The sequence below is a fragment of the Larimichthys crocea genome, chromosome XXIII (genome assembly GCF_000972845.2).
Source record: "Larimichthys crocea isolate SSNF chromosome XXIII, L_crocea_2.0, whole genome shotgun sequence".
Taxonomy (NCBI): domain Eukaryota; kingdom Metazoa; phylum Chordata; class Actinopteri; family Sciaenidae; genus Larimichthys; species Larimichthys crocea.
Genome location: NC_040033.1, coordinates 15,767,332 through 15,793,240, shown reverse-complemented (window position 1 = coordinate 15,793,240; position 25,909 = coordinate 15,767,332). Strand labels below are relative to the sequence as shown.

General features: G+C 40.0%; 1 protein-coding gene across 2 annotated transcripts in view; it reads right to left on the bottom strand.

The window, feature by feature from the left end:
• Positions 1–25,909, bottom strand: part of vav3 (vav guanine nucleotide exchange factor 3) — an 87,284-nt gene that overhangs the window by 9,268 nt on the left and 52,107 nt on the right. For both annotated transcript variants that reach the window (XM_019274839.2, XM_010729819.3), the window contains exons 15-25: positions 23,790–23,899; positions 20,095–20,196; positions 16,744–16,835; positions 14,743–14,765; positions 13,551–13,569; positions 10,736–10,866; positions 7,487–7,552; positions 6,838–6,872; positions 6,549–6,665; positions 4,315–4,402; positions 3,564–3,693 (exon numbers count right to left, since the gene is read on the bottom strand). In XM_019274839.2, the coding sequence (XP_019130384.1) occupies positions 3,564–3,693; positions 4,315–4,402; positions 6,549–6,665; positions 6,838–6,872; positions 7,487–7,552; positions 10,736–10,866; positions 13,551–13,569; positions 14,743–14,765; positions 16,744–16,835; positions 20,095–20,196; positions 23,790–23,899 (913 nt within the window). The remainder of the gene's footprint in view (positions 1–3,563; positions 3,694–4,314; positions 4,403–6,548; positions 6,666–6,837; positions 6,873–7,486; positions 7,553–10,735; positions 10,867–13,550; positions 13,570–14,742; positions 14,766–16,743; positions 16,836–20,094; positions 20,197–23,789; positions 23,900–25,909) is intronic.

Genomic DNA, 25,909 nt, shown 5'->3' with positions numbered 1-25,909 from the left:
AGATACACAAAACAACTACAAAGAGATCCAAAACAACTACAAAGATACACAAAACAACAACAAAGAGACATAAAACAACAACAAAACGACAAAAAAATAACTACAAAGAGACACAAAACTGTGATTCCTTTTTCAAAACTCTGACCGAATCTACCCAATTTGAAGGTTTCTAAACCCGTGCCTGCACAGAAGCCCACATTTCTGCCACTGGGAATAGACAATCTAATCCCTGCAATGGCAGATAAATGCCCAAATTTCATGACAAATGCGCCGCTTCCAACAATACTGCTGGCAAGTTAACTGGCCTGGGTTATTGATATGCTGTAAGGAGAGCAGAGCTCCAGTGGTTTTTAAAATGAATACTAATCAGCGCACTGAGAGACAGCTCAGCTACCCCTAATGGTGTCTAGGTACGCGCTATATGAAGAGGGATCGCCCTCCACTTCAAACAGCCACCCAAACACCAGCTGCATTTTACATGCTTCATTTTTGCAAAATCTGATTTGTGGACCACACCGGAATATACAATGTAAGCCGGTTGACTAATAGAGGGGACTAATGCCAGGAGTACGCACATACACATACATTGTATCATTTCACGAGAGAGTGAAGATGAGTGAAAATCCAATCAGCAGCTCAGAGTCCCACACACACACACACACACACACACTGGCAGCTGAGTTTGTTTGTAGTTTAGTTTAGTAATAGTTTGTATTAATTCATATTTTGGGTTAACACTGGTATTGTTGCTATTGTAGTTGTAGGTAAACAACTATCAATCAATCAGTTTTGCCTTCTGCGAAGCTATCCAAAAAAACAAAAAAAAAAACAAGTGTGAACATTAATTAGCAGTCTTCCAGCAGTGCTCGAGGAAGATGGAAATCAAAACAAAAGAGTCATTTAAAAGTAAAAGAGAGAAAATGAAGTCTGCACACCAGGAGGAGACTGCCTACACCACTGAAGACCACACCGGAACAAAACAAATTTGGATTGAAGCTGTCTCGACTTGTGATTTGAAACAGAGTTTGAACAACAGGCCCCGTCTAGAACAACCACACAGCTCAGTACAATCTGTTCACATCTCTCCCACTTGGAACATGATCGTCATCAAGCCTTTTTTTCCCCCCATTGCATGCAGTGCAGTGCAGTACAGGGTTCAGATGAAATCTCATTTTCCCTCTGAAGTCATACATTTTCCATTTGCCAACTGATGGGCAATGATGCTTTGCCCAGCTCACACACTGTTTAATACCTTTTCTTCTTGCACTGCTGGAAACATTTAGCTTGTGTGGGGCGAACATGGATGTTTTACAGCAGTTTTGCTCCCTCCCCTTACTCCCTAGTCTTTCTACTATTTGAACGTTTCATTATCAAATTACACTAGGAAATGTTTTTGTCACAGAAATGTCTGTACATTCACTCTTAAGTTGGCAGGTTGACAATGCACTGTTGTGTCATCTGTTGCTTCACTTCAAACCCAAATATCTTCTCATTAAAATCTAAAAAGTTTAAAGTAACACACCCCACACCTGTTAACTTTAGAGTCAGAAGCAAAAAAACATCCCACTGGAACACCTGAATGTTGAGGAGGAATCAGGTTAGTTAGGGTAATGACTGACAAAGTCAGTTAAGAAGGAAAGGCAGCTGCATGCATGAATAATCATCAGTGCGCTACATTCCGGTACAGTGCTGCTCCTCAGAAAGTGTTAGCGACAACAGCTGCTTTTTCTTGAGGTGTTGACAGGTTTGTTCATAACAGAACAAACAGCTCATTCGTACACAAATATAATACAAAAAAATATCACATAGCTTAAATCTTCACCTCAACAACTGCCAGACGGCGCACAATAACAACCAGAAAAACAAAGTTTGCCGACAACTTCGTCTGGCGCTGTTCTGTTTTTTAAAGTCACAAATTACTCCAATACTCATGTAGTAAACTGACTGATGATTGATGGTTCAGTAACACTTAATTTAAACCAGTCTGTGATGATCACTTAGTTAAAGGTCCACTGTCTAAGATTTAGGGGTGCCAGGAAGAAGAGGGTGAGGTTGCAGCAAATACAGTATGGAATAGATTTTACTATTAGTGCTTTAACATTAAAACATATCTTAAACTGATGGTGTAATATTACTAATGAATTGAAAAAGTCATGTTTTATTTTTGTTTTTTATGTTTGAAACATCATTAAGATTAACAATCAAACATATGAAGAGATCAAACAATAACTCATTGTAATAATTTCCCTATTACCCACACTAAACACTGTAGGATAGTCATATGTATTTCCATATATATATATATATATATATATATATATATATATCATAAATATGATTAGACTGTAACTCAGATTATAAAAGCTCTTTACTTTGGTTAAATTGTTGGAGGTTAGATTATCTCCCTCCACTGACACTCAAATTGATTTGATGTTCACTAAACGTCCAGAGAACATTATCAAATCTAATAACATGCTTAGTGGATTCTCCAACCACCGTTTGACAGTTCAAGTCAAAAACAATTAACATCGAAGGAGACTGGACAGTTTTTAACAGTGAATAGCTACATAGCTCTTTTAAGGATGTGAAAATGGTCCCATGTAAATTAAAGCTGTGTGGGAAGGATGATAGATAAGAAAACAGAACAGGCAGCTTGGGTAGTGGTGAAGAAATCAGCAGTGCCAGTAACAGCAGCATGTTGCAGGAAACAAAAACTATTAAGAATGAAAGGAGCATTAATGAGCAGCGGAGTGTCAGATCACGCTGCTCTACTAAGATGATTAGTATGACTGTCAAATGTCTGGTTTAGAATGTCATGGCTAAAGCTGAAACGATTAGTCCATTCATTGATTAGTCAGTCAACAGAAACTTAATCTGGAACTATTTTGATCATCGAGCAAAAAAAAAAAAAAATACTGGCTGCTCCCAGCTTCTGAGATGTCATCATTTGCTGTTTTTCTCTTGTTTAAATGATAGAAAAGTAAATATCTTTTGGACTGTTGGTCACACAAATAAAGACGTCGCCTTGGGTTCTGAGAAATTGTGATGGGCATTTTTCTACATTTTATGTGGTATATGATATTTAGTTTCAGCCTTAGCCATGAGGTCAGAAACTTAGGTACCCTCTGAATGTAAAAAATTAAGTTGTTTGTTTACAAACATATGCATGAGATAGAAACAAACAAAACGTTACTCCATAGCGCTACTAAAAACTCCACAATGTTCCTTTAATAATAATTTCATTAATAGCCACCCTGCTTGTAATTTAACTTCTGTTCCACTGTTATCTCTCCTTCATGTTAAAGGTCATTGCTATATACTATGTGAAGTGCTATGATATCATCAGCTTACATTATACAAATACAGTATGGGATAGATTGAACTATTAATAATTATTAAACTCTATATCCAAATTGCAGTTCGGTCTTTAAATTTGAAGGAACAAATAATTTGAGACTGACATTGTCCTGAAACATTATAAAGCTGTTACCATAACTGTATAAATGTTTAGTGTCTGGGTTGTGGATTCTTTCTATTCTTATTGACTCCTCAGGTCTACTCACTGTTGCTACCTGTCCGGTTGAGGCGGTGCATAGCAGCGTTCTCTGGTTCCCGGTAAGGAAACTGCAGTGTGGTGTCCAGACTCCTAAAACCTTCTCTCAGGGAGTGGTGTTTGTAGTACTCAATCAGCTCCTGGACACATACACACAAACACATATATGATTAAGTAAACTAATGTGTGCAGTAATTTGCATTTTTGTTAACTACATGTCACATTTGTCTTAAAAATCAGTTTGTAAAACCAGATAAATGACACGTACATGAAACCTCTGTATCATTTACATATCTGCAAAATCATGAAGAGAGCTTCAAAACTGAATCTCATTGTGACCACAGTACCTATTGCTTTTAATCTGCTGTATATGAAATTCACTTAGTATGTAAAAAGAAAAACATGTGTGGCATTATGTTATGAAAGTTATCCAGAACTATTGATCAGGTTTTCTCACTCCGAACTGACTGATAAAAAAGCAGATAAATATGATATTGGTATTCAAATATGCTGAAAAACCTGAGATACAGAAAATACGGTGCTGGCATAAATAAGCCTGGTGAACCTTTCCAATATGCGCTGCACTTATCTATAATGCTGAAGGCCTCAGGCTAGTATAAACACGTCTCTAATCATGGCTATTTTTGTGCACACTGCTAAAATAAAATTCAGGTTCTGACACTTCATTAAGCGAGCACAATGATTTATTTATGAATTGCAGTGGTGGAATTAAAAAAAAAAAACAGGCTGAAAAGACTCACTAATATGCTCCTGAACTTCTTGTTTTCTGCGATGTGGAAGCAGCCCTCCTTGGTCAGGATCTTTATGTGCTTCACGTCGTTGTTGTACCTGTGGGCCATTGAATAAGTTATGAGTGTAATTTCCCTCTCTGATCACCACCATCGATCGGTGGCCAGCCCCTGGCCTCTGTGGAGAGCACGGCCGTCGCTGTAATGCATGGAGTCCCAAAGGTTTGTGACACGTGAATGATGGGTGGTCAGGAGAAAATGTGCCCCCCCACCCACCCACATACTTTTGTCTGCATTAACAGGGTGGCTGATGGTGCTCTCAGTAAAAGTTCCAGACTGGGTGTGCAGAAATCCAAGATGTCTGTCACTGTTGCTTTATCAGTAATTATTTAACCCAGTGCATCTATCTGCTTGTTCCTGTCCTGTCTTGTTAATTCAAATTATTTAAGTCATTTTTAAATTATGTATCTAAACATCTTGCAAAAAACAAACAAACATAAAGACTCCACCAATTCTCAGTGTCCTTGTTCGAGGTAGACTTTGTCACCAAAGTTGTAAATCTTCAAATTCTACAGATGGTAGGATATATAAACTCAGTGTCTTTTATTAGAAATCTTCTCAAATGGATCTATGGAAAACTCAAATCTACAAGCATATATTACTAACAAAGAGACCTGAGAATAATGAGACCCAAGTCCAAATTGCAAATGACCCAAACAGACCCCAATCGAGACAGAATGAACTCAACATGGTTGTGTGAGCACCACTAATTACCAAGCAGTGATGATTGAAAAGAGCAACAAAACTTCTTTCCTTCACTTCAAAGTTCCCACGAACCAACCCAACTGGAATGAATATACTTTGGACACCCAACCTGACTCTGATCCCCAGACAATTCTTAGGCACTGAGAACTCCAATCGTCGGAGATTGTAAGTGTAGTTTGGCTATAGCTATAGTTTGCAATCCAAAACTAGTACAGAATGTTAAAAAAAAAAAAGTGATGCCATGAAATTATACAGACTCCCTAAATCTTTAAAATATTCAAAAGTTAGAAGCTGTGAGACTTTTTTGAAGCCAGATATACTGTCTACTGCGTGTGGCCAGAACTATCCTAGCAGCTGCATTTACTTTTGAGGCAAGCTGTAAATTAAAATGTTAGTGCTTAATTCATACAAGGGTCTCTTGGCTACTCGGACAATCATCAAAAGATCCATTACCAGCTTTATTCTGAGACACATTTGAGTAATACTTTTTAAATGTTGTAGTTCCCACAACGCAGGCTTCTCTTTCTACCCTGCTTCTCTCTTTCATGGAGAGATTTTAATAACCTTGAACAGTCTTACAGCCGTTCTCTGCTCTGCTCAGAGCACCGCGTCTGTGTGCACACAAGCAATTAAGACTTCAGCGCAGAAGGAACTTGAAGGCACTCAACGCGGCCGATTCTAGGAGGGGAGGAAAAAAAGGAGTCTAAAAAAAACCTAAATGAAGTTTAAAGGAATGTTTCCGTTGCTGACAGAGAATCGTGCCGGCTCCTTGTGGAGGAAAGTGTTCCAGCTCAGAGACTCAACAGTGAGAGACGATGAGCCTCTTTTCACTGCCTTCCGCCATTCATCTTATGCACTGAGGTGTTATAAACAAAGGTAGGGTCACTAGCACCCCCAAGGTTAATTCATCATTACCAAGATTAAAATGGCTATTTGAGTCTAATTATAAACTAATGAGTTGTGTTTTTGTGGGTTTTAAGGGCAAACCGTAATGAGTACTGTTACATGTGCATTAACTGAAACCCTTCTCCATGATTAGCATCTGGTTTGGTCAGTTTTACACACACACACACATCACTGTGGTTAACCACAGTCTCAGCCTCAGAGGAAAAGCACATTGTCCAGCAAAGTAACTATAAATGGGTCTGTCAAATTGTGTAGTAAAACCAGGAGTTACATCTGGTCAATACTGTGGTTTGGCTAAAGGCATCTGATGAATCTAACAGAGTTTTTCTGTCTGTCTGCAGCTACTCCGTCATATTAAGAAGAAGAAACAATCAAATCTGATCAGTCTTGACAGCCGGCCCCAAGATAAGTCCATAATTCTAACTTCAACAAATTTAAAATGTTGATTTTTGGTCCTTACTTACATTTTATAACCCAAATATTATCCATTAAATTAAAATACATTTAGAGGTAGTTTCCTTGCTGTGACACTGTCTGATCTGTCTTGAATGACTTGATAGAAATGTCAGACTTACTTTATACTTATAGCGTACTCTGTGTACTCTCTGCTGCGGTGGCGTACCAGGTAGGTGCTGTTGATCCTGTTGATGAGTTCCGCCTCCGCCTGGAGCCTCTCCATGGGCCCCGCAAACCTACAACACAACAGCCAAAATTAAATGAACTTGACCCACCTAAAAAATCATTTGTATTTTCTGTGCTCTGCTCCGACCAATAAAACTCTGCGATGTGTTTCAGCATGAGTAAAGACTCTGACCTCCTTTTCTTAAATACATTCAAACTCAGATAGATGTTTTGTGAGCATACCAAGGCTGAGTGGAGTAATCGACGGGTTTCGGGACCTGGAGCAAAGAGCAAAAGTTGACATGTTATTTTCATCAAGCTTTCCCCTCGTCCAACTTCTTGTACTTGGCACCTGTATTGTTTTCAAGCTGATATACTCGTCTATAAAACAGGTGATTGTACACTGTACAGCCCCCAGTAAAACAGCTTAATGCTCCTCTTATCTTTACAACGGTGTAGACATGGTTTGTTATCTACGGGGAGGCTCATATTCCTGTAACAGCTGGACATTTTACCCAATTGTAACCTGACAATCCAGTGGTGGAGTGCTTTAAACAAGCGGAGAACAAAAACAAACGCAGTTAGGTCAGTGAGCATTTCTCCTTCCTCTCAGCTTTCCACTGTAGTTTGCACGTTATATTACTGTATAACAAATATAGCTTGTTCCTTCTCTGATATCGTTTTGGTCTTTGCTTCTCATTGATAAGGTGAATTAGACCTCTTTGTCTCATACAACAAGTTCCTTGTGCTCGGAACATAAAAACACATGTTTTTTGTCCTCATGCCAGGTGAAGTAGCTTTCCCCAACCATCCTCGCATCACTCAACTAGTAAATACACGTAGTCAAATGCAAGTCGCTACAACAGGCCCTTAAGAAGGAAATGCTGCTTACACATGGGCAAGGCTTCACAGCGTCGCTTGGAAAGAAGCCAACCTCTTTCGTCGATAGGATCTTGCCCTGAAACCACAGAGAGATAATTGCATTATGTACATCTGGCTGACTCTGTCTCCATAATTCAGGAACAATTAGCTTGCAACACAGAGCAGTGTAAGTGTGTTACAGCCCTAGTTAACTATTGTTGAAATAATGGCTGGTAGGAAGAGGGAAAGAGGATGAGTTCCTTATTCCTCCCGTGGTGACGGCTCTTTAAGTTTGGTGCCTTGATTTATCAACACCGGGGAGATTCAGTCCATATAAATGCGAGTTTTCTGGAGGCCATGGTGTAGTTATCTTCATCTGACTGACTCATCCGTGGTGGGATGATGGTGCTGTTTTTGTTCTGGCACTGTCAAAATATTTGATTTATTTGGGACAATAATTCAGGCATGGGAAACTTGCAGAGCTGAAAACAAATCAGGGCTAAAAATGATTCAGATCAAGAGTTTTGCGCATTTTCACAGTTACACTCCGAAATGACAACAGCTTTAACATCCATAGAAAATGATTGTTGGTAGGTAATAAATATCTTGACGGGTAAATCAAAATGAAAGTCTCTTAGATAAACACAGTACTGCATGTGTGGAAGGTAATCTAAATTAGTCTGTTGTAGATGTGCTCAAAGTTCTTCCTTATATAAATACATAGGAACATGTTTGTCTGTATACAAGACTATTTTTACTGTTGCTGATTTATTATCTCCCTTCGCTAGATGTGTTAAGAAGCATTATTTAAGATGCAGTTATTTTTTTTTGTTTCTTGTCTTCCAGTTTTGATAATCCCAACCTCACCTGAACAGTTCAGCTATTACCTGCAATTTAGCTGTCTCTAAATCAATTCTTGTGTTTTGGCTTAATCACTGCGGCTGTTAAATAGATGCATTAAGACAGCTGGATATGACGCTGTCAGCCTTAGTGCCAATTTGTCCTAATTATTACCCATTTCTTTTTCTTTTTTTGATTTATATCCCAAATATCTTCCAATGTCTAGAAAAGCTGTTTAATATACATGACATCATCGTGGGGCCAGCAGGAGAAACTCATGAGCACAGAGGCTAGAAAACTTTTTTGTGGCTTCTGCATTTGGCAAGCAGTTTTCATTCCAGGCGATTGGTGTCATATTTGAGTCCAGTATCTGGTGCTTAGAATACATCCAGTCACCACGAGACATTTGGCCAATGGTCACCAGGTACCAGGGCCACTTGTTAATGAAACTCACACTCTGACCTGTAGGCTAATCAAATACGCCCTGAACTGGCTGCAGGGCAGCACAGGCAACAGCTGTGGTGGCACACAATGGTCTGAGAAACTCAAATAAGTTGATGATTGTTGATGATAGGTAAGATTCATGCAGATTGTGCAGGCAAAAAACAACCCGTATGCTTTCAATGGATTATGTCAACTTGTATCTCCGCCTGCTCAGACCAGCTCCTTGGCAGAGGCACATGCCCACACCTCTCCTCAGCTGGTACAACGTGGCTGCTTCATGAATAAATAATCTTAAATCTTCTGACATGACTCCAAGATTTAGCAGTAACTGACCTTGTGTGCTTTTCTCACACCGGAGAGCTGTTCCAAAGATTCACAGTTTATACCGTGAGGGCATGTGCCTGAATCGTGGTCAACTTGCAAATCCATTTCAAGATTTAAGGACGGTCAAAGGACAGAGGACTAATATTTTGCATGTGGACTTTGCTTATGTGTAGCCAAATGGACTTTAAAGACGTAAATGTGTCTGTTATCTCGAGAATACTACATGTGTTTAATTATACTGTCTATTAATATGGAACATTATGGAACTATGGAACAACTGGTCTTGGCTGTAGCTCCATGAATCATGGATGATGGATTTCATGGATCTACAACCAAGTCCAGTTGCCGCAGATTGAACTCTTCTCAGTGAAAGATGACCTGGATGAGTCAGAACCTTCACAGACTTACTTTATTTATATTTAATATGAAATCTGCAGAGTAATACCCATCCCAGGAGCTGCAGCACCAATAGGCTATACATACGCTGCCTGTTGGCTGTCAGACTGTTTTGATTTGAAAATTTGATTTTGATTTTGATTTTGATGTTTTTTGGGGTTAAGATCGCTCATATTTTGCAAACCTGGGAGCATTGCATTACAGGAAATAGTGAATGAGGGATTGATGTTTTTTCAGATACAGAAATAATCTAAACTAAGTCCATTTTGATGGTTCTGTGGTCATCAGCCGCCGCACCCCGTGCTACCACAGGACATTTTATCAGTCCTTGTAGAAAGCCTCGCTTTCTGCTGCATCCTTGCTAAGAGTGTGATAATGATTATAGCTGGTAATGTTGACAGAGTAAACAGATGGTTGCTGTTGAGTGAAATGAAATTACAGTGATCGATTCTATTTGTCACGCACCCCTAGAACAGAAATGATTACGTTCCGCTGGCTAAAAAGGTGGTGCATGGATATTGAATGTTTGCCGACTGTGGGGCTGTAGCTGCCTCTGGTTAAGCTTTTACACAGGGTTTATTGAATTCTGTATCTAGTTATCTATTCTATATTAAGTATGATGAGATTTGTTGGTTTCCTCATTATATGACTGATTATACTACAATAGTACAATTCCTGCCAATGCAATGCTCTTTGCAGGCTTCAGGTAAAATCTTATTTTTAATTACTATAATGATGACTTTAATTCAGCCTCTCTCAAACACACACAGTCACTGACTGCTACGCCACAATGCAGTACATTTCTAGAAAACAGCTCATGTTTTCTTTATTTAATTTAAATCACGTTGTCACATAACAGTAATAGCATAAAGCAGACAAACAGCGTGGGAGTTGAACTTCTCTATAAGTTGTGCGTCAGTGGGTGTTACTAAGAATTCTATTTTAACATGCAGCTTGTTAGCAAGAACTGCAGAAAATCAATTGGAATGCTATTTTGACTCATGCATACTTACAGTATGATGTCTACATTAACATATCTGATGATGCAGGTTATTAGTACAAAATCCATTTCATATAAAGTGAACCATGCTTACTACACCAGATCTGCCTTATAATAAAAAGGCAGGAATGACTAACCGAGTTACAGAGTATGAGGTCAGCATGAGGTTGAGATGGACTGACAGCGGAGAAAATGAGAGATTTAAATAGAGTAGTTCCTTTTTCTTTTTTCTAAGCGTCGTGAAATATGTGATTAAGAGATAGTGTGACCTCTGACCTGCCACCAGGGGCTGTGAAGGTCGGCGCAGATTAATTCGATGATGTCACCCGTCTGGATGCTGAGTGCTGGACCAGACGTAGGGCTTGGCACACCGAAGTAGTTCCTGATTACCAGCATCTTGGGCAGACCTGCAAGCGGGATACAATTAGCTCCTAGATACTGTTCACAAAAGAGGCTTGATAGAGTATGAACACAACTGGACACTGAGAGTGTAAATACGAACCACTAAGGGGTCTGAACTCATTATTCTGCAATCAGAATTTAGAAACAAATCTGTTTTATCAATAATCACTGTACATAAAACTAAATTGTTTTACAAATTATTTCCCCATTATTTATAGTTTTATATCTATGCACAGAGTTTGTCCTTTACCTAATCTTGTAGGATGTTGACAGCTTTATGCGATATGGATGAATTATTCGTTTTATTATGTTTGTAATGATCTGCTTTATAGTTCATGTTTTTTTTTTTTCTATGTGGCATTAAAATAAAATGAATTTAATACTGAAAGCCTCTATTAATTCACAACATGTGGACCTTTGATCTATGGTGATGGTTTAAAAGACTTGAGTGGACCCATCTTGTAGATTTCTCTGTCCTAATTCTTGCAATCCCGAATGCCTGAGCTCGGGTCAAAAAGTGCACGTTTGTCATTCTAAAGGTGTGTCTTTGCTCTTCTAAACTATTCATGGCGTCATTATAGGTGGTAATGAGAGGGAGTATGCATGTGTACACACACACAAACACACCCCTTGTCAGTGCTGTACTGCCCTTGCAAACAATTTGAACCCATTACCCATTATCATATCACAGATAAGAAGTCTGGTTATCAGGCTCGTAGATAAAAGATTTCAGCGGAGGACGCTGGGTTCTGGTCTCTGGGGGGATTCAGTCAAAGTTATAAATATTTTTAAGGGTAAAAACAAGAAATAATAAGGATTATAAAAAAGACTGCTGTGTTATTTTCAGTATACTCTGCTTTGTATTGTCCCTGCCTGTCACCATTACCCTGCTTTTTCCTAGCAAGCTCATAGTATGCAAAACTTTTCCTCACCTGCATTTGTAGTACAACTGTGAGTGCACGGAGTAAGTGACTCATACTACACCCCAGGTAATGCATTACATAATAGTAAGGCTTTGCACAGGCACTAAAAGAGGTACATTAATCAAGCTGAATTTGTTTGTTGGAATGACAATCAGTCAGAGCTATTTCATTTTGCACGATGACTAACTTTGATCCAATTATTGACCAAGAAGAAATCACTGAAATTGAATTATAATATGTCTGTTATGAAGCACACACCAATGCCAAACAAAGTTCATATCTCATATACCCGAAATAATAAAATGCATATCGTTCTTTGCATTGTGTTGCGATAGGGTTGATAGGGAACACAATATAAGAAAAAGAAAATCGAGTGTGAGCACGAAGAAAGGGTGACGCTTAAGGCAAATAACAGAGAAGTCAACAACATTGTATTGGAAGCTAATACATCTATATCTGCCTTGCTTCTCTTTCAGGGTCTGTTCCAGTGCTGTGGCACTGAGGCTGGCAGCCTGACATGTGCTAGCCTGCCTGAATAGGACTTCTAAAGACACAGGGCCATGGAGAATTGAGTCTTGGGGGCATGAATTGCATTCCTATCCACACAAGGACAAGTCAAGTGTTAGTGCACCTTTGAAAACAGACAAAGAGAGCAGCCTCGAAATATTATGAAACGCCGAGGGCTGGAGCAATCAAATGCCTATTGATTTTAATGCGTCTTCAGTCATAAATGATTTTCTGCAGCATAATGGATGGAGGGTGGAAAAATGAGTGTTGAAGCTGGGTTTATGAGAGATTAAAGGGCCTCGGTGTAGTCCTCGGTGTAGTCGGTGTGTGTGTGTGTGTGGCACCCACACACATATGCATACACACACACACAGAATTCAATGGATGCTGTATGTTATTCATATTCTGCTGGAAAGAGATTGAGAGACAGAGAGCCACAGCATTTACTGTACACCCCCTGTAACACGCTGTTTTACACACTCGGGTTTATGTGTTATTCAACTCAAACTTTGTTTTACTAGGTGTACCTTCCTCTCTGACTGAGCCAGGTTACCTCTGATACCAGGATAACAAATCATGACACAGTGCCAGCAGCAGTTTATGAAAACCTATTGCAGATCCTGACAAACAACCTGATGGGGGAAGTATAGTAGTATTTTTACTGGTTGAGCTGGTTCATTAAATGTGTGTGTGTGTGTGTGTCTATATATAGTAGTGCAGTTGTAAGGATTTCATACTAATCCTGCTGTAATATAGATTAGTTCATCAAAAACAACAAATTCATTGCTGATCATTTTGATAATAAATGAATTGTTCATGATGTGACGATTTGTTACTGCTTTATTTGTCGGACTAAATAAGCAATGAAAAGAAGTCACCCGTGGCTCCTGAAAAAAGGTGAAATATGCCCCAAACAAACATTTTCTTTAGATTTAAAAATAATTTTCAATTCACTGGAAATATATCCATCAGATTAATCAAAGATAATCATAATTAGAGAGCAGACAGAAAATCTTCTACAGTCATCTTTTGTGAGAAAAAAGTAATGTTTTCAAAGCTGATCCTAACAGGCATACTAATACTAAGCATTAGTGCATATCACAGTTGGCTGGATTACCAAAGTCTGGTCATTTGTTTTAGGAGCAGCACTTTCTACGCACATAAACACTGCCAGTGTGGGAAAAAACAGACTACAGTGGAGAGAGATTTAACGTGTGAGAGGTGGAAGGATGTCTGGTGTTGTGTTTTGAATCTCTCACCTGGATCTCGATCTTTGCCCTGTAAAAACACACACACACACAGAGGGTTATGCACTGAAACAGGCACACACATGTCCACAAGCAAACACATGCATGTATGGACAGAAGTGTTTGTATCTTTTTCTCCACTAATCTATTCTCCATCACGAGCCCACAAAGTGTAGCCTATATCCCCTTCTCCTACCTTATAACCTACTAAATCAGTCATTAGTTATACACTTATTGGAGTGAGGTTTAGACACACAGTCTGATGCTATGAATATAACCCCCTGCTGCTGCACGCACAGAATTAATATTTCAGCCCAGCCTGCTATCTCCCCTATGCAGACCACATGCAGCGGGCCTGTCACGGACGACACTTCATGTCATATTAAAACCCAGATCACATGCACTGACACCACGGGCATCACAGCACTGTGTGTGTGCTGCAGCAGAAATATTTCAAACTTTGCAGGGAGCAGTTAAAAACAGATTTTGATACAAATAATTACAATTTTTAAAATTTTGGGTGATGGTGGAAGACTGCGTGTAGCCAATGACAGTTCAATCTGGAGGATTTACACTCAAAAAAGTACTTTAGCTGTTACTTCCACTGCGTCTAGCAATAATAGAAACAAAACAACACACTGTATTTATGCATACTTTCTCTGTGCATTGCATTAGAGAAGTTTCTGCAGTTTGAAACAAAAAGTTTGTATTTTGCATTTTGTTTTTATCACCTTTTCTGCACAAAAAACAAAAAAACACCTCATTAGTTACCATACAGAGCCTGACACAGAAAATAAACTCTACAGGACTACAGTGACACTTGTCAATTTCACTCCAGTTCTGTGTTTCTGCTAATAAGATGGGATAATTTGTGCAGTTTAAGCCACAGCTATCGGCTTTCTACTTAAGTAAATTGTTGTAAGCTCAGTCTAATTTCCTACTTGGGGATACTCAGTAAAGCACAAAGTGTTTTAGAAACAGCAGAGACAACTCAGGGCAAAATCTGCAAAAAAACATTCTCGTTTCTCACGCTGCAGCGAGTTAAGTCAATTGGAGTCTCCTTGGCAAATAGCTGCAGGAGAGAGCACTCTTCAAAGTGCAGCAAAGCTTTGGAGAGGAGGCGAACAGAACAGACAGACAGTATACACATCAACACACACACACACACACACACACACACACACACACAGCAGCAGCAGCTCACCTGAGTTCTGACGGAGCCAGGATCTGAAAGAAGTTTGAGAACAGGCATAGTGAATGACGGGTTAGCGGGTGCACGCAAACACTTGCACACACTCATCGGTACAAGGCAACACTCCCTCATTAGTGGAGAAGGCGGACGCTCATGTCTGACCGTGGTTCGCTTTGTTTTGCTGCGCTGCCACTACCTGACAGCCAGGATAGAGGAGGTAACGAGGCAGGGGGTGGAGAGGAGATGGTGGTGGGGGGGGGGGCAGACCTGAGGTTTTTGCTCCACCAGTTTCTTTCATTGGATCCCTGAGGGACGGGTTACACCCCCTAGACACACACAAACACACACCTTTGCACACACGCACACAGACTCATACTCCTGTACCTGTACAAACACACCAACTGCATAAACACACGCATACCAGCACACACGCTAGCTGTCAGAAAGCCACAAATATATGCGCTGTGCCTACAGTACCTGCACACACACACACACACACACACACACACACACACACACACGCTTCTCCCAGCAGGCCTGTTGTTCCTGGAGTGAACTTTGACCTGTTACGCAAACATCTGTCAAGGGAGCTGATAACAGAGACAAACGCAAGTAAACAATGGCTTATCTCTGACACACACACACACACATACATCACCCTATACCATGATTGCGTGTTTGTGCAGCCCTGCTGCTGAAGTGACTAGGTCTGTTCATGCAAGCCTTGTGGTTACTTTCTGAGGGTTCAAGTGACGCTGCCCATTAGTATTTTTTTTTTTGGAGTTCCTAAAGTTTAGAACATCTATAAAATACTGGTGTATGGTATATTTTCCTGTACTAGCAGAGGGTGAATACAGTGCGGAGTAATGAGAGTGGGAATTCAAACCGACATCCCAGTCCTCACCAGCTCTCATGCCGCTGGTCTGGCCGAAATCTACTCAGGTACACACTGTGCCCAGGTGGGCCTGGCAGTGGCGTTATTACCTCTGCGACCTGATAGCACCATGACAGATGCCAGGTCCAACAGGAGCTGGCAGCTTGCCACGGGGAATACACACACACACACACACATGCAATTGCGACATGCAGTGTTGCGGGTGCAGAGTGTGCAAGTTGTGCATCGCTTGGTTTTAAAAAAAAAAAACACTGTGCAGAGTTTTAGTACTCTGAGAACACAAGCACGCACTTTCATGGCCTGAAAGAAGTTCAAACAAAGTGTGTGGTAGTTTTTTTTCACCTCTGTGTGCTCTCTTTCTTTCTCTCTCTCTCTCTCTCTCTCACGCTCACACACATGCAAAGGACATTCTAAGCTGGTTTCTCAAAGCCTTGTTTTCATTGCACATGTCTGAAGTTTTCCCTCCATTTCTTTCAGAGCTGTCAGTGCTCCTGCACAGGGAGCTGAGTGACAGATACACAACAGGGACGTGATAAAAAAGTCAGGAGTTTCTTAAAACTCCTCAAACTACTATTAAACTTTGGGGATCGGTACACAGTGACAATGCCTTTAAGGTGTTCTGAAGTGTCAAAAGCACCCAGGGAAGCAGGGGAGCGTTTGAATGAATATCTGCAATACTGATCCAATACTTGGATGACCTTGGCTGGGAAAAATAAGGGCACATTTAAAGTTCTTATTTAAAGCAAACCCTATATTTTCCACAATTCCACGTGGTGCAATCCTTTTCAGAACAGCACCGTGTACCTTATTTTAATCACAGTGCAGCCAATCTCCCTCATACCCATAATTAGTCTCATGAGACACTCATACATCAGGTTTTATGTACCGCTGTGTATCATCTGTCATTATGCTTACACTGCTATAAAAGTGCAGTTGTGTTCATACGATTAGATTTAATGTGTCCCTTGAAAACATTTTGTTCTGTGACAAACTGTTAAGTGCAGACTCAATGTGACTGATACGAGGCCGTGCAATAAAGTGAAAGACTTTGGTCAGATGTGTGTGTGTGTGTGTGTGTGTGTGTGTGTGTGTGTGTGTAAAGCAGTATGATGTGTTACCTGTTTTTCCGCAGCAGCCAAAGCGGCCCAGACATTCTTTATGGGCACCTAAACCACACTTGGAGCACAGGTAGCCCTGGTTAAAGATGCCCCTGCAGACAGACAAACAGGAAAAGTCACTGCATGAACTGCTTGATAGTATACGCAGAATAGCAAGAGTACGATCAAAGAAAAGCAAAATTACTGTATTACTGTAGGACTGCCTGTAGGTTATAAGTGTTGTGGAGAAATTGCTGAAGTCAAAGGTCAATGGTGAGGTCAGGAGAGAAGAAAGTGTTCAGGAGCCTCTGATGTCTTATGCTGCGTTATTTATTGACGCTTGGCCAAGGAGAATTAGAGACACTCTCAAAGTTCATCAGAAGTGCCTGAGTCGGTCTCACATTCTGCCCAACTCATCCTGGTGGATAGACTTTCAACCCCAAGATAACACCACAAATACTATACACCCAGAATTAAGCCAAAGAGGATGTTTTTTTTCATGCAGGTGTTATTGTCAGCATATTCTAGTCTGGAGACACAGATGTCTGTTTACACAGATTGGAACATCAACGGCCAGCTATCTATTATGTCTAAGAAGGCAGCAATAGGTCTCTTCGACCCCGGCCACCACAGTGTTGAGATATACTGGCACCTACTGTTCCCAACCAAAGTCAAACAATTAAAACTGCCGAGAGCCTCAAGGCCTACACATGACCTTGTGTAACCTAAGGATAGAAAATTCCATAACAATAAGTATGAATCAGACAGTTTGGACACCTGCAGTGCATTTTGCTTGTTTGAAGCAAGTGGCAACATCCATGGCTGGGAAATGAAGCCAATGTGTCAAAAACTGTAATTCCTCAAGTGGACACTAGAGGTTGGCTACAAATGGCTTGTTTGAGCACAGAGGCGTCATTCGGCACGCCTTAGGTCCGACATGTTGCCAATTTTTAGATGGAAGAGGCAGACTGCCAACATGGCAGCAGCCAGTGCCATATATTTTGAGTTTCAAAACGGTTCTTTAGAGACATCAAGAGTGACATCACGGATACGTTGTCCATGCTTTACACTGTCATTGGTTTGAAGGGGCGAGGTTTGAAAAGTGACTGGATGGTAATATTGGTCTCGACCAAGCAGCAACCCCTGTGGCTGTGAACTGAAGCCAATGTGCAAGTGCCCAAAACTGCAGTTGCTCAAACGTCCACTTCTGGCTGGCTACAGAACAAGTTAATCCCCATAAGACCTCATATTAATATTATTATTTAAGTATGATTTTTTCATTTAACTTGCTCATTTAAAATGTATTAAGACTTAAAGTCATAATTAACAGAATGGCCACTTTAATTGACAGCTGGGTGCAGTTACAGGCGACTTGTTGGAGCACCCAGGTGCCATTCAGCCCACCTCAGGTCCACTGACGGTGCACATCTTTGAGCCACCACTCTTCAAAAGCTTCAAAGCTCTTCAGAAACCTATGGATGATGTGGCCACTATTAAAAAGACTGCCATGAGATTCATGGTTTCAAGACTGTGAATCCTAATGACTTTGCTGTTATGCCACCATGAGGCTAAAATTTGTGGTTTGAATGAAATATCTCCACAACTAAAGGACAAATTGGCTTGAAACTGTCTATTTAGAGCCAATGAGAAAATGTTGGTATGCTAACACGCTAAACTAGGATCCATACCTGCTAAACATCTGCATATTAGCACTGTTTTTTTGAGTGTGTTTAGCATGCTGGCACAAAAAGCACCACTGTGTCTTCTTAGTTTAAATACAGGTTAGTCCTTGAGGTCTTCAAGGTTGAAGGCTGAATTCAAACCTAAGCTGTTCCATGTCAGCCAACTCAGCAGCACTAGGACAGCAGCCAGATTTTAATACTTGCTACCAAAAGCCAAAACAGGCAGGGTAGGTAAGTAACCAGAAAAAAAGAAAACTGTATCAGCTCAAATCAAATTAAAAAAGAAAATAAGACATTCTGGTGTAAATCGTGTGTGTGCGCACACGTGCATGCTCACAGAGAATGGAGCAGCGGTGTGTCGTTCTGTTTTCGTTTCACAACCATCTCAGAGGCCCTAATTAAAATGACATGAAAGTAAAGACCGCTTTGCTCTGCTCTCCAGCTAATTGTCTGTTTAACCTCTTTGAGAAATCTAGCATGGAGTTAAAGTGCAGGTACACAATTATTTTTTGCTCGGTTCAGAACCACAGGCTGCGTTGCACTGGGGGAAGTGTGCCTGAACAGTGAATTTAAACCAATAGGAGACCACTCTCACGAAACCTCTACAATTCAAAGAAACCACCGACATTCTTAGATTTAGAAATTAAAAGAAAACTTCAACGAGATACCTAACTGAATATCTGTGTGCATCATGTTCCCTGATTAATTACAAAATGCCTCAAATGCCTCGAAGCCTCTGCTGTAATAAATATTAATGACACATATTATCATAAAGCGTTACTTTGTGTCTTTAATTTTTAGTACCAGTATAGTAAACTAGATATAAGACTATATTAGACATGTGAGATCTTGTGTTTTTAAGAAATACTATATATAATATATAATATAATATATAATTAAATACATTTCCTTTTGCTGTAGGTTTCTAAAAGAATCTTTAGAATCACACTTGGCTCATTAGACTCATGATTCATGAAGTTATTGATGAGTCATAAGAGAGTGGCTGAGAGATAAGTCAAGTGATTTAAATGTTCATCTGCACGTACTGGAAACGAGCTTTAAGAGTCATAATGAAACAGTCCAAAATAGCAGTCATTATTTCCAGAAAGAAATGTTCAGCATCCTAAAGAACAGAATAATACACTGAACTTCAGAGACCTTCACTGCATTATTCTTGTTTTTCTCATATCCTAACCTGAGAAAATTGTTGGTGAATTCAGTGCCCGGCTCTGTATATTCACAGTGCAATAACCTTGTTCCCATTCCCCATCCATCGCCTTGAAGAAGTGCTGAAGTGTGACAGACATTTTTCTTTGCCGTCCTCGGCAGGTGAAACCACTCAGTCGTTCCCGATGTGAGAAAGACCATGAGGCACAGTCCTCTGCGTGCCGATACCATTCAGCAAATTCAAAAGAAACTTTGTGTAATGAAGCCACGTGCTGAGGAAGAGAGGAGTAAAAGGAAAGTGACGAATAGATTGTAAGGGTAGACTAGAGAGGAATAGAAGGAGGGGAGCCCTTTCAAAGGAGTCCTGACAGTTGTTTGAAGGGAGAGGGTCCGCGTATCGTCCTCAGGTTTTATGCTTGACGATAGACTTGAAGAGATTTTTGTGCTGCTTACCATGTGTGTGTGTGTGTGTGTGTGTGTGTGTGTGTGTGTGTGTGTGTGTGTGTAATAGCTGGCCTCTCACCTCAGCAGCATGTGGCAAGAGTTGCAGGAGGTGATCCTTTCAAAGGTGTGCATATGAAACTCATGGAAGTTGTTGGTGGCGTTCTCAGGACGAATATTGGATCTAAACAAGACATAAACAAACAACAAACATTAGATCTATGAACAACTTATTATTTAGGATTTGAACTTTTCATTTTCAGGACAGAAAAATAACTATAATCATAATAACAAATAATCCTACCTCCCTTCTAACCTGGAACAGTACCCAACAAAGAAGGAACCAACTTGTACATTTTGCATACTTTCGCCTAGAATTACCAATTATGCATGTAACTTCTAAACATTTTCTAAAGTTTTTAGACTGACTTCTTGCCCATCACAATCCTACAGATCAACTAGCAGGAAGCTGATGTTGAGAATAGTAGTCTATGTAGTAAAGCACCTTTAAGTCACTATCATCGCATGCTAATGCAGTTCAAGCTCGTTCACGGTACCATCTCCAAAAACTCTCTCGTTTATGAATTAATGGTGCTCTCAGCTGCCAAAAAGAACTGACTTCATCTAGTTGCTAAATCCAGAGGACAAACAATAAACATAGATTCCAAAAGAAGAATCCAATCTGTATGTTTCATGCATTCAAAATGCTGTGTCAGATCAATCTCAAGTGTTGGAGTGTCCTTGAACACATCATTGATTTTTCATTATAGTCTCTACTCGTGTGCGACGTGACGATAACATAACTTGTGGAACAAAATAAAAAATCATTACACAATGGTCTCGATGTCTAGTGCCCAGGTTAAACATTAAAAATACTGACAATACTGTACCACTACTCTGTACTGTTCTGTACCAAAGTGATTCTAGACACATCTATTAAATATAATGAAGGAGTCGAGACTCAGAAGAACAAGCTGTTAGACCAAACGGTATAACACACTGACCACTACTGTACATGATAATATAGTCATAGATGAGCCCAAATCAATGAAGGAAAATGAGTTTGTGCTTGTTGCTCGTTTTGTTAGTGTTTTCTAACAGCACTGGTGTTTGATGAAAACGTCAAATATAAAGGAAAATAGAAAAAACTTTTTTTTTTTAATTGCAGCCAACAAACTCTCCTTCTCCATGGCAACAGTAACATTTCACTGTTACACTTCTTTGAAGTGGGAAGGAGAGAATCGCAAGTAGACAGGCAAGGTCTGCTCGGAGTGAACACACTGTTCTCGGCCCCTTGGGACGTAGATGTGTTTGTATCCGTGTGTGTGTGTGTGTGTGTGTGTGTGTGTGTGTGTGCGTGTGTGTGTGTGTGAGAAAGAAAAATACAGCATTTGCAGAAGTTTGCCTGTAGCACAAAGACCTATATATTTCAAATTTAAGAGGTTTTCCTTTGTTTTCCACTGTTTCAATTGCCTTGACATGATGACATTGTTGCATAAGCTTTAAGCTTAATATGCACAGGTGCTGCTTTTAAATCATTTCAAATAATCGCTTACAACACGTACTATAAGACAAACAGTGCTGAGATGGTAGAAAGTGTCAAAGAAGAAACAGAGAACTTCAGTGGTGTCCTCAACTAATATATCCGCAGTTTACTGAAGATTTTTAGTAACTAGAAATTGCATAGCACTCACAAGAAAGAGGGTCCACTTTTACCAAAATAATCTCACTCAAAGATACTGGATATTTTTGTAGAAGAACTTATAAAACCCCTGAGCTTCCTTCATCTTTCGTCTTGACTTTGAGAGCATGACCGGCCTCTCCTAGTTCCACTACTTCTCTGCGGACTGAATCTTTTCAAGCTATCCAATGCACCCCTGTACTTTCCAAACTTGCACAGCAGCTCCTTGAATTGTAATAACTCTTTTTTTTTAAACTCAGAAATAGTCCTCTTCTGACTTTCAAGAATTTGAGCACTCACTCGCTGCTGTTAAAGCCACAGTTTGTCTTTAATTTCTTGCTTTCTGTTTGAGCAGAAGTGTGTCTACCTACCCCTCGTGGCAGCTGAATCTTAGTCAAGCAGCAAGCAGTGGGTGGTTTGGAAATTAAGGCGGCACATGAGAAAACAACTGTTCACAGATCAGCTATTGAGCATCGCTGTGGGAGCATGTGATTGTCTGGCAATGCCTCTCTATTCTCGTAGCTCGTTAATTCAGCCCCAAAAGCCCTTGTTTTCTCACATCATACCACGCTTCATCTTCCTAATCCTCTTCTTCACTTCCTGTTAAGGCCTGTTGCTTTCCTTTAGAGCTTGAATAGAATATTTCACAGATTTCTTTTCTCAGTTCTTATTTTTATATTTTTTAATGTAATTGCACCTGCTCAAGACTCCCACTACTTTTAACTAATTGTTGCTGCTTTCATTTGACAGATAGGATTCTAACAATAACCTAATCCAATAACAGGCACGATCTAAAGGAGATACAAAAGACTACAATGAAGACAAATACTGAACATCAGAGGAGGTTTTGCATGGATAGTTGCATAGCTATGATAGTACAAAGGCTGACATGCATTATAAAGTGACACTGTACCTGTCATGTCAGTTTTAGCAACATGTGCACAGATCAGAACACTGATATTGTCCTTTAATTACAGATATACGTTTAAAAAAGAATAGTCAAAATCGATCAAAGCTGAGATATTCTGACTTTTAGAGAATAAAATACTAGAACCTACATTTCCCAAAATGCAACTCAACAGCATCTTTTGTTAAACACTTCATGGCTGCTTAACGCACACATCTTTTAAAAATATGCTCCAGGACCAAGCTATTGTTACCATGACAACATCACAAACCACAGAGGAGAATAAACAGCTGTCTTCATCTGTCTCCTGCTGCACCTGTTGTATTCATAAGCATGCACTATCCTGCTTTCCTGAGCAAGCTGTCGATATCTTTCTAACTTCATAAAGCAAAAATGTTTTGAATTTAATTAAATTGCAGATTTGAAATGAGTAAACTGAGTCATACCCAACTACCCTTGATCAGACACCGGCTTTATATAACCAGAGAAAGTTTACACACTTTTGTTCAGCATTGTATGAAATATGCTTTGGACTTACTGTAGTAATATTAAGATCTAGATATATCTACCACTACACCCTTCTACTATACCCAGTAAAATGTGTCTGGCTTCTAAGTGAAAGTGTGTGAGTGAGTATCTTTGAGACAATTAGACAGTCATTCGTCTTTCTTGGCTCGACTAGTGAAATACTATCATTCCATTTGCACTCTTGGCACCAGTTTGTCAGTTTAGATGGATTTGGATCCAGTTCAGGATTTGGACTGGTTGATGCAGTTTGACTGCATCCAGTGCACCTGATGCTGGCATTAAATTTAACCAACTATGTTCTGAGCATAAAGTCCTGAATGTTTATAAAATACTATAAAAAGGTCGATTCAAACTTTTGGTGATTTTGACAATACTACTCGTGCATGAGCTTTAGAGAGATGACATGATTTTCATGTCATTTTTAGTACATTTTCAAACACACTTTTTTTTTTTTTTAAAGTAAGTGCGCAACTTTTAATCTCTTCATCTTTTTGTCACAGCCTCGTGTTCCTCATACAGTAAATCATCAAGCAGTCTAACTTGAATAACGGGACGGGCAATGTAACAAAATGCAGCGCGAGCCAAAGAGACACGCGCCTTTTTCACACTGTCACACATGAATTCACACACGCACACAGACACAGAGACAAAACACACTTACATGGCCATGCCAAACTGTTCCAGCCACTTCTTTTTCAGCTCTTTGGTCTTGAAGAAAAATTCAAAGCCGCTCTGGCCCTGGTTGTGAGTGAGGTAGAATCCGTAGGACCACTGCAACGGGAGAGAAAAAAAAACACACATTTGAGACAGAAAATAAAACAACGGCGAATAAATAAATCGAGGGTTGGAGTGAGAGACAAATGGAGCAGGAGGGGGCCAGGAGCTGGGATGCAGGGAGACAGATGGAGACAAAGGGATGCAAAATGAAAGAGGGATGCCTCGGGGAGAGCAAACACAAAGGCTGAAGGGTTGGACGGCGGCAGAGCAGCAGAACTGACAAACAAAGACAAAACAGAGAGAAAAAGCATGAAGGAAAAGAGTATGAGGTAGCTGTGCCATATAACTGCTGGGCATCAGACAGTATGCGCAGAACCTAGTAGTGAGTGGGCCTGTAATCATCTACCATTACCCACTTCAAAGGCTAAATATTTGTCTATTAGCCTCTGTGTCAACACATGCCTCCGCTCTTTTTAGATGGCATCACTAAACAGATGCTTGTGAGATGCACTTTTTGTGGCTCCTAGTTGTGGTTTTGAACTTCTAGCGTTCAGCTCTGAAAGCTAAAAACACGCCAAGCTCACAGCGCTGTCAGCGAAGCTCATCTTTTCCACTGGAAGAAAGAGAAAAAGAAAGCGGCGCTCTACAGAGGCATTCCCAGTGGACACTAAGTGTTACGCTCAGCAAAGATATCTCCAGCTACCAATTTGTAAAGAGGTGGTGGATGTGTTTGTCTGTCTTTTTGTCAGTTACATTTACATTTAAAAAGGATCACTCATCACGGTTGATATAATTAACAATCAAAATATGTTTTTCAGCATGTGAGTCAATGAGTTGATGTTTTTTTTTGGCCACTTGGGGGCAGCAGAAACAAGCTGTAAACACAACATTTACATATTATCACCTTCAAAGTTGATATTCTGAACTTGCTAACATATACTGTAGCTCTTTATTAACACTTCCAACAAACCCTGAACAACATTAGTATTCATCCAGTCCTGTTTCTGCACCTGTGGCAAATGTAAGTCTCTCACCTTTGAGCTATGTTTTGGTCCTCACCGACTCCTGAGGGAAATATCTGATTCCTTTTGCTGTTACAAGCTCTGCATGTTTACTAGCTGGTTGCTAACTCTGCCTGTCAGCTGTTTGATGCAGGGAAACAAATGCTGCTCAAAGCAATTCTATGAGAGCAGTGAAACAAAGCCAAAAGGTTGTGGGCCAGAAAAAACAATAAACTGAAAGACACTAAAATGTGCCATTTAGCTGAGGGAAACTGCAGTGTCTATAGTTCTTCTGATCTGTTGTTACTATAAAGAAGTTTATAGGAATAAAAATCTTTACAGAAATATATGCAAAGCTTTTATTCCACCACTTCCTGTTGCAAAAGCTGCTGTGTACATCATTTTCCAAATGCTTATACTTTTAAGTTTATTTGGTTTTACTTCCATCTGACTTGGATGCAAATGTGATTATTTCGGCTCTATGATGATGAAGATTCTCATTGCTGCTTCCCTTAGACAGTCACTGTCAGCTTTGGCGTTTCCATAATAAATATGTAATCAAACAAACTGCACCATATCCATCATTTAAGAGGTGAATGACAAAGTTTCATAAAAAACGTAACTATATAAGCCCATATGGGTCTAAGCCTACTAATGTCTGCTATTTACGACATCGTTATTGCCCAAATCATTGTTTCCTGGCACACCGTAGATATCATTCCTCATTATGATTGGCAATATTTTTCACCATTTGGCGCTTAGTATTCACAGTGTGTACGTATGTGTGTGTGTGTGTGTGCATAGTCAGGCCCATAGCGAGGTTTAATGATAACACCATCTGGGAGGAGGCAGACTGTTCTAGTCTGACATGGTTTCTGTATTATGCTGGTAAATGAACAAGATAATGTAAAACATGTGCCGGAACAAGCATCCACCAAATTATTTAAGACTCTTTTCGGTTGATTATTTTGCTGTCTGCGTTGTGAGCTGAAAAGATTTGTGCATGGAGTTCATTTTAGCAGCACATTAGGGGATTCAGAGCACAAAAGGCTGCAGCGGGGTG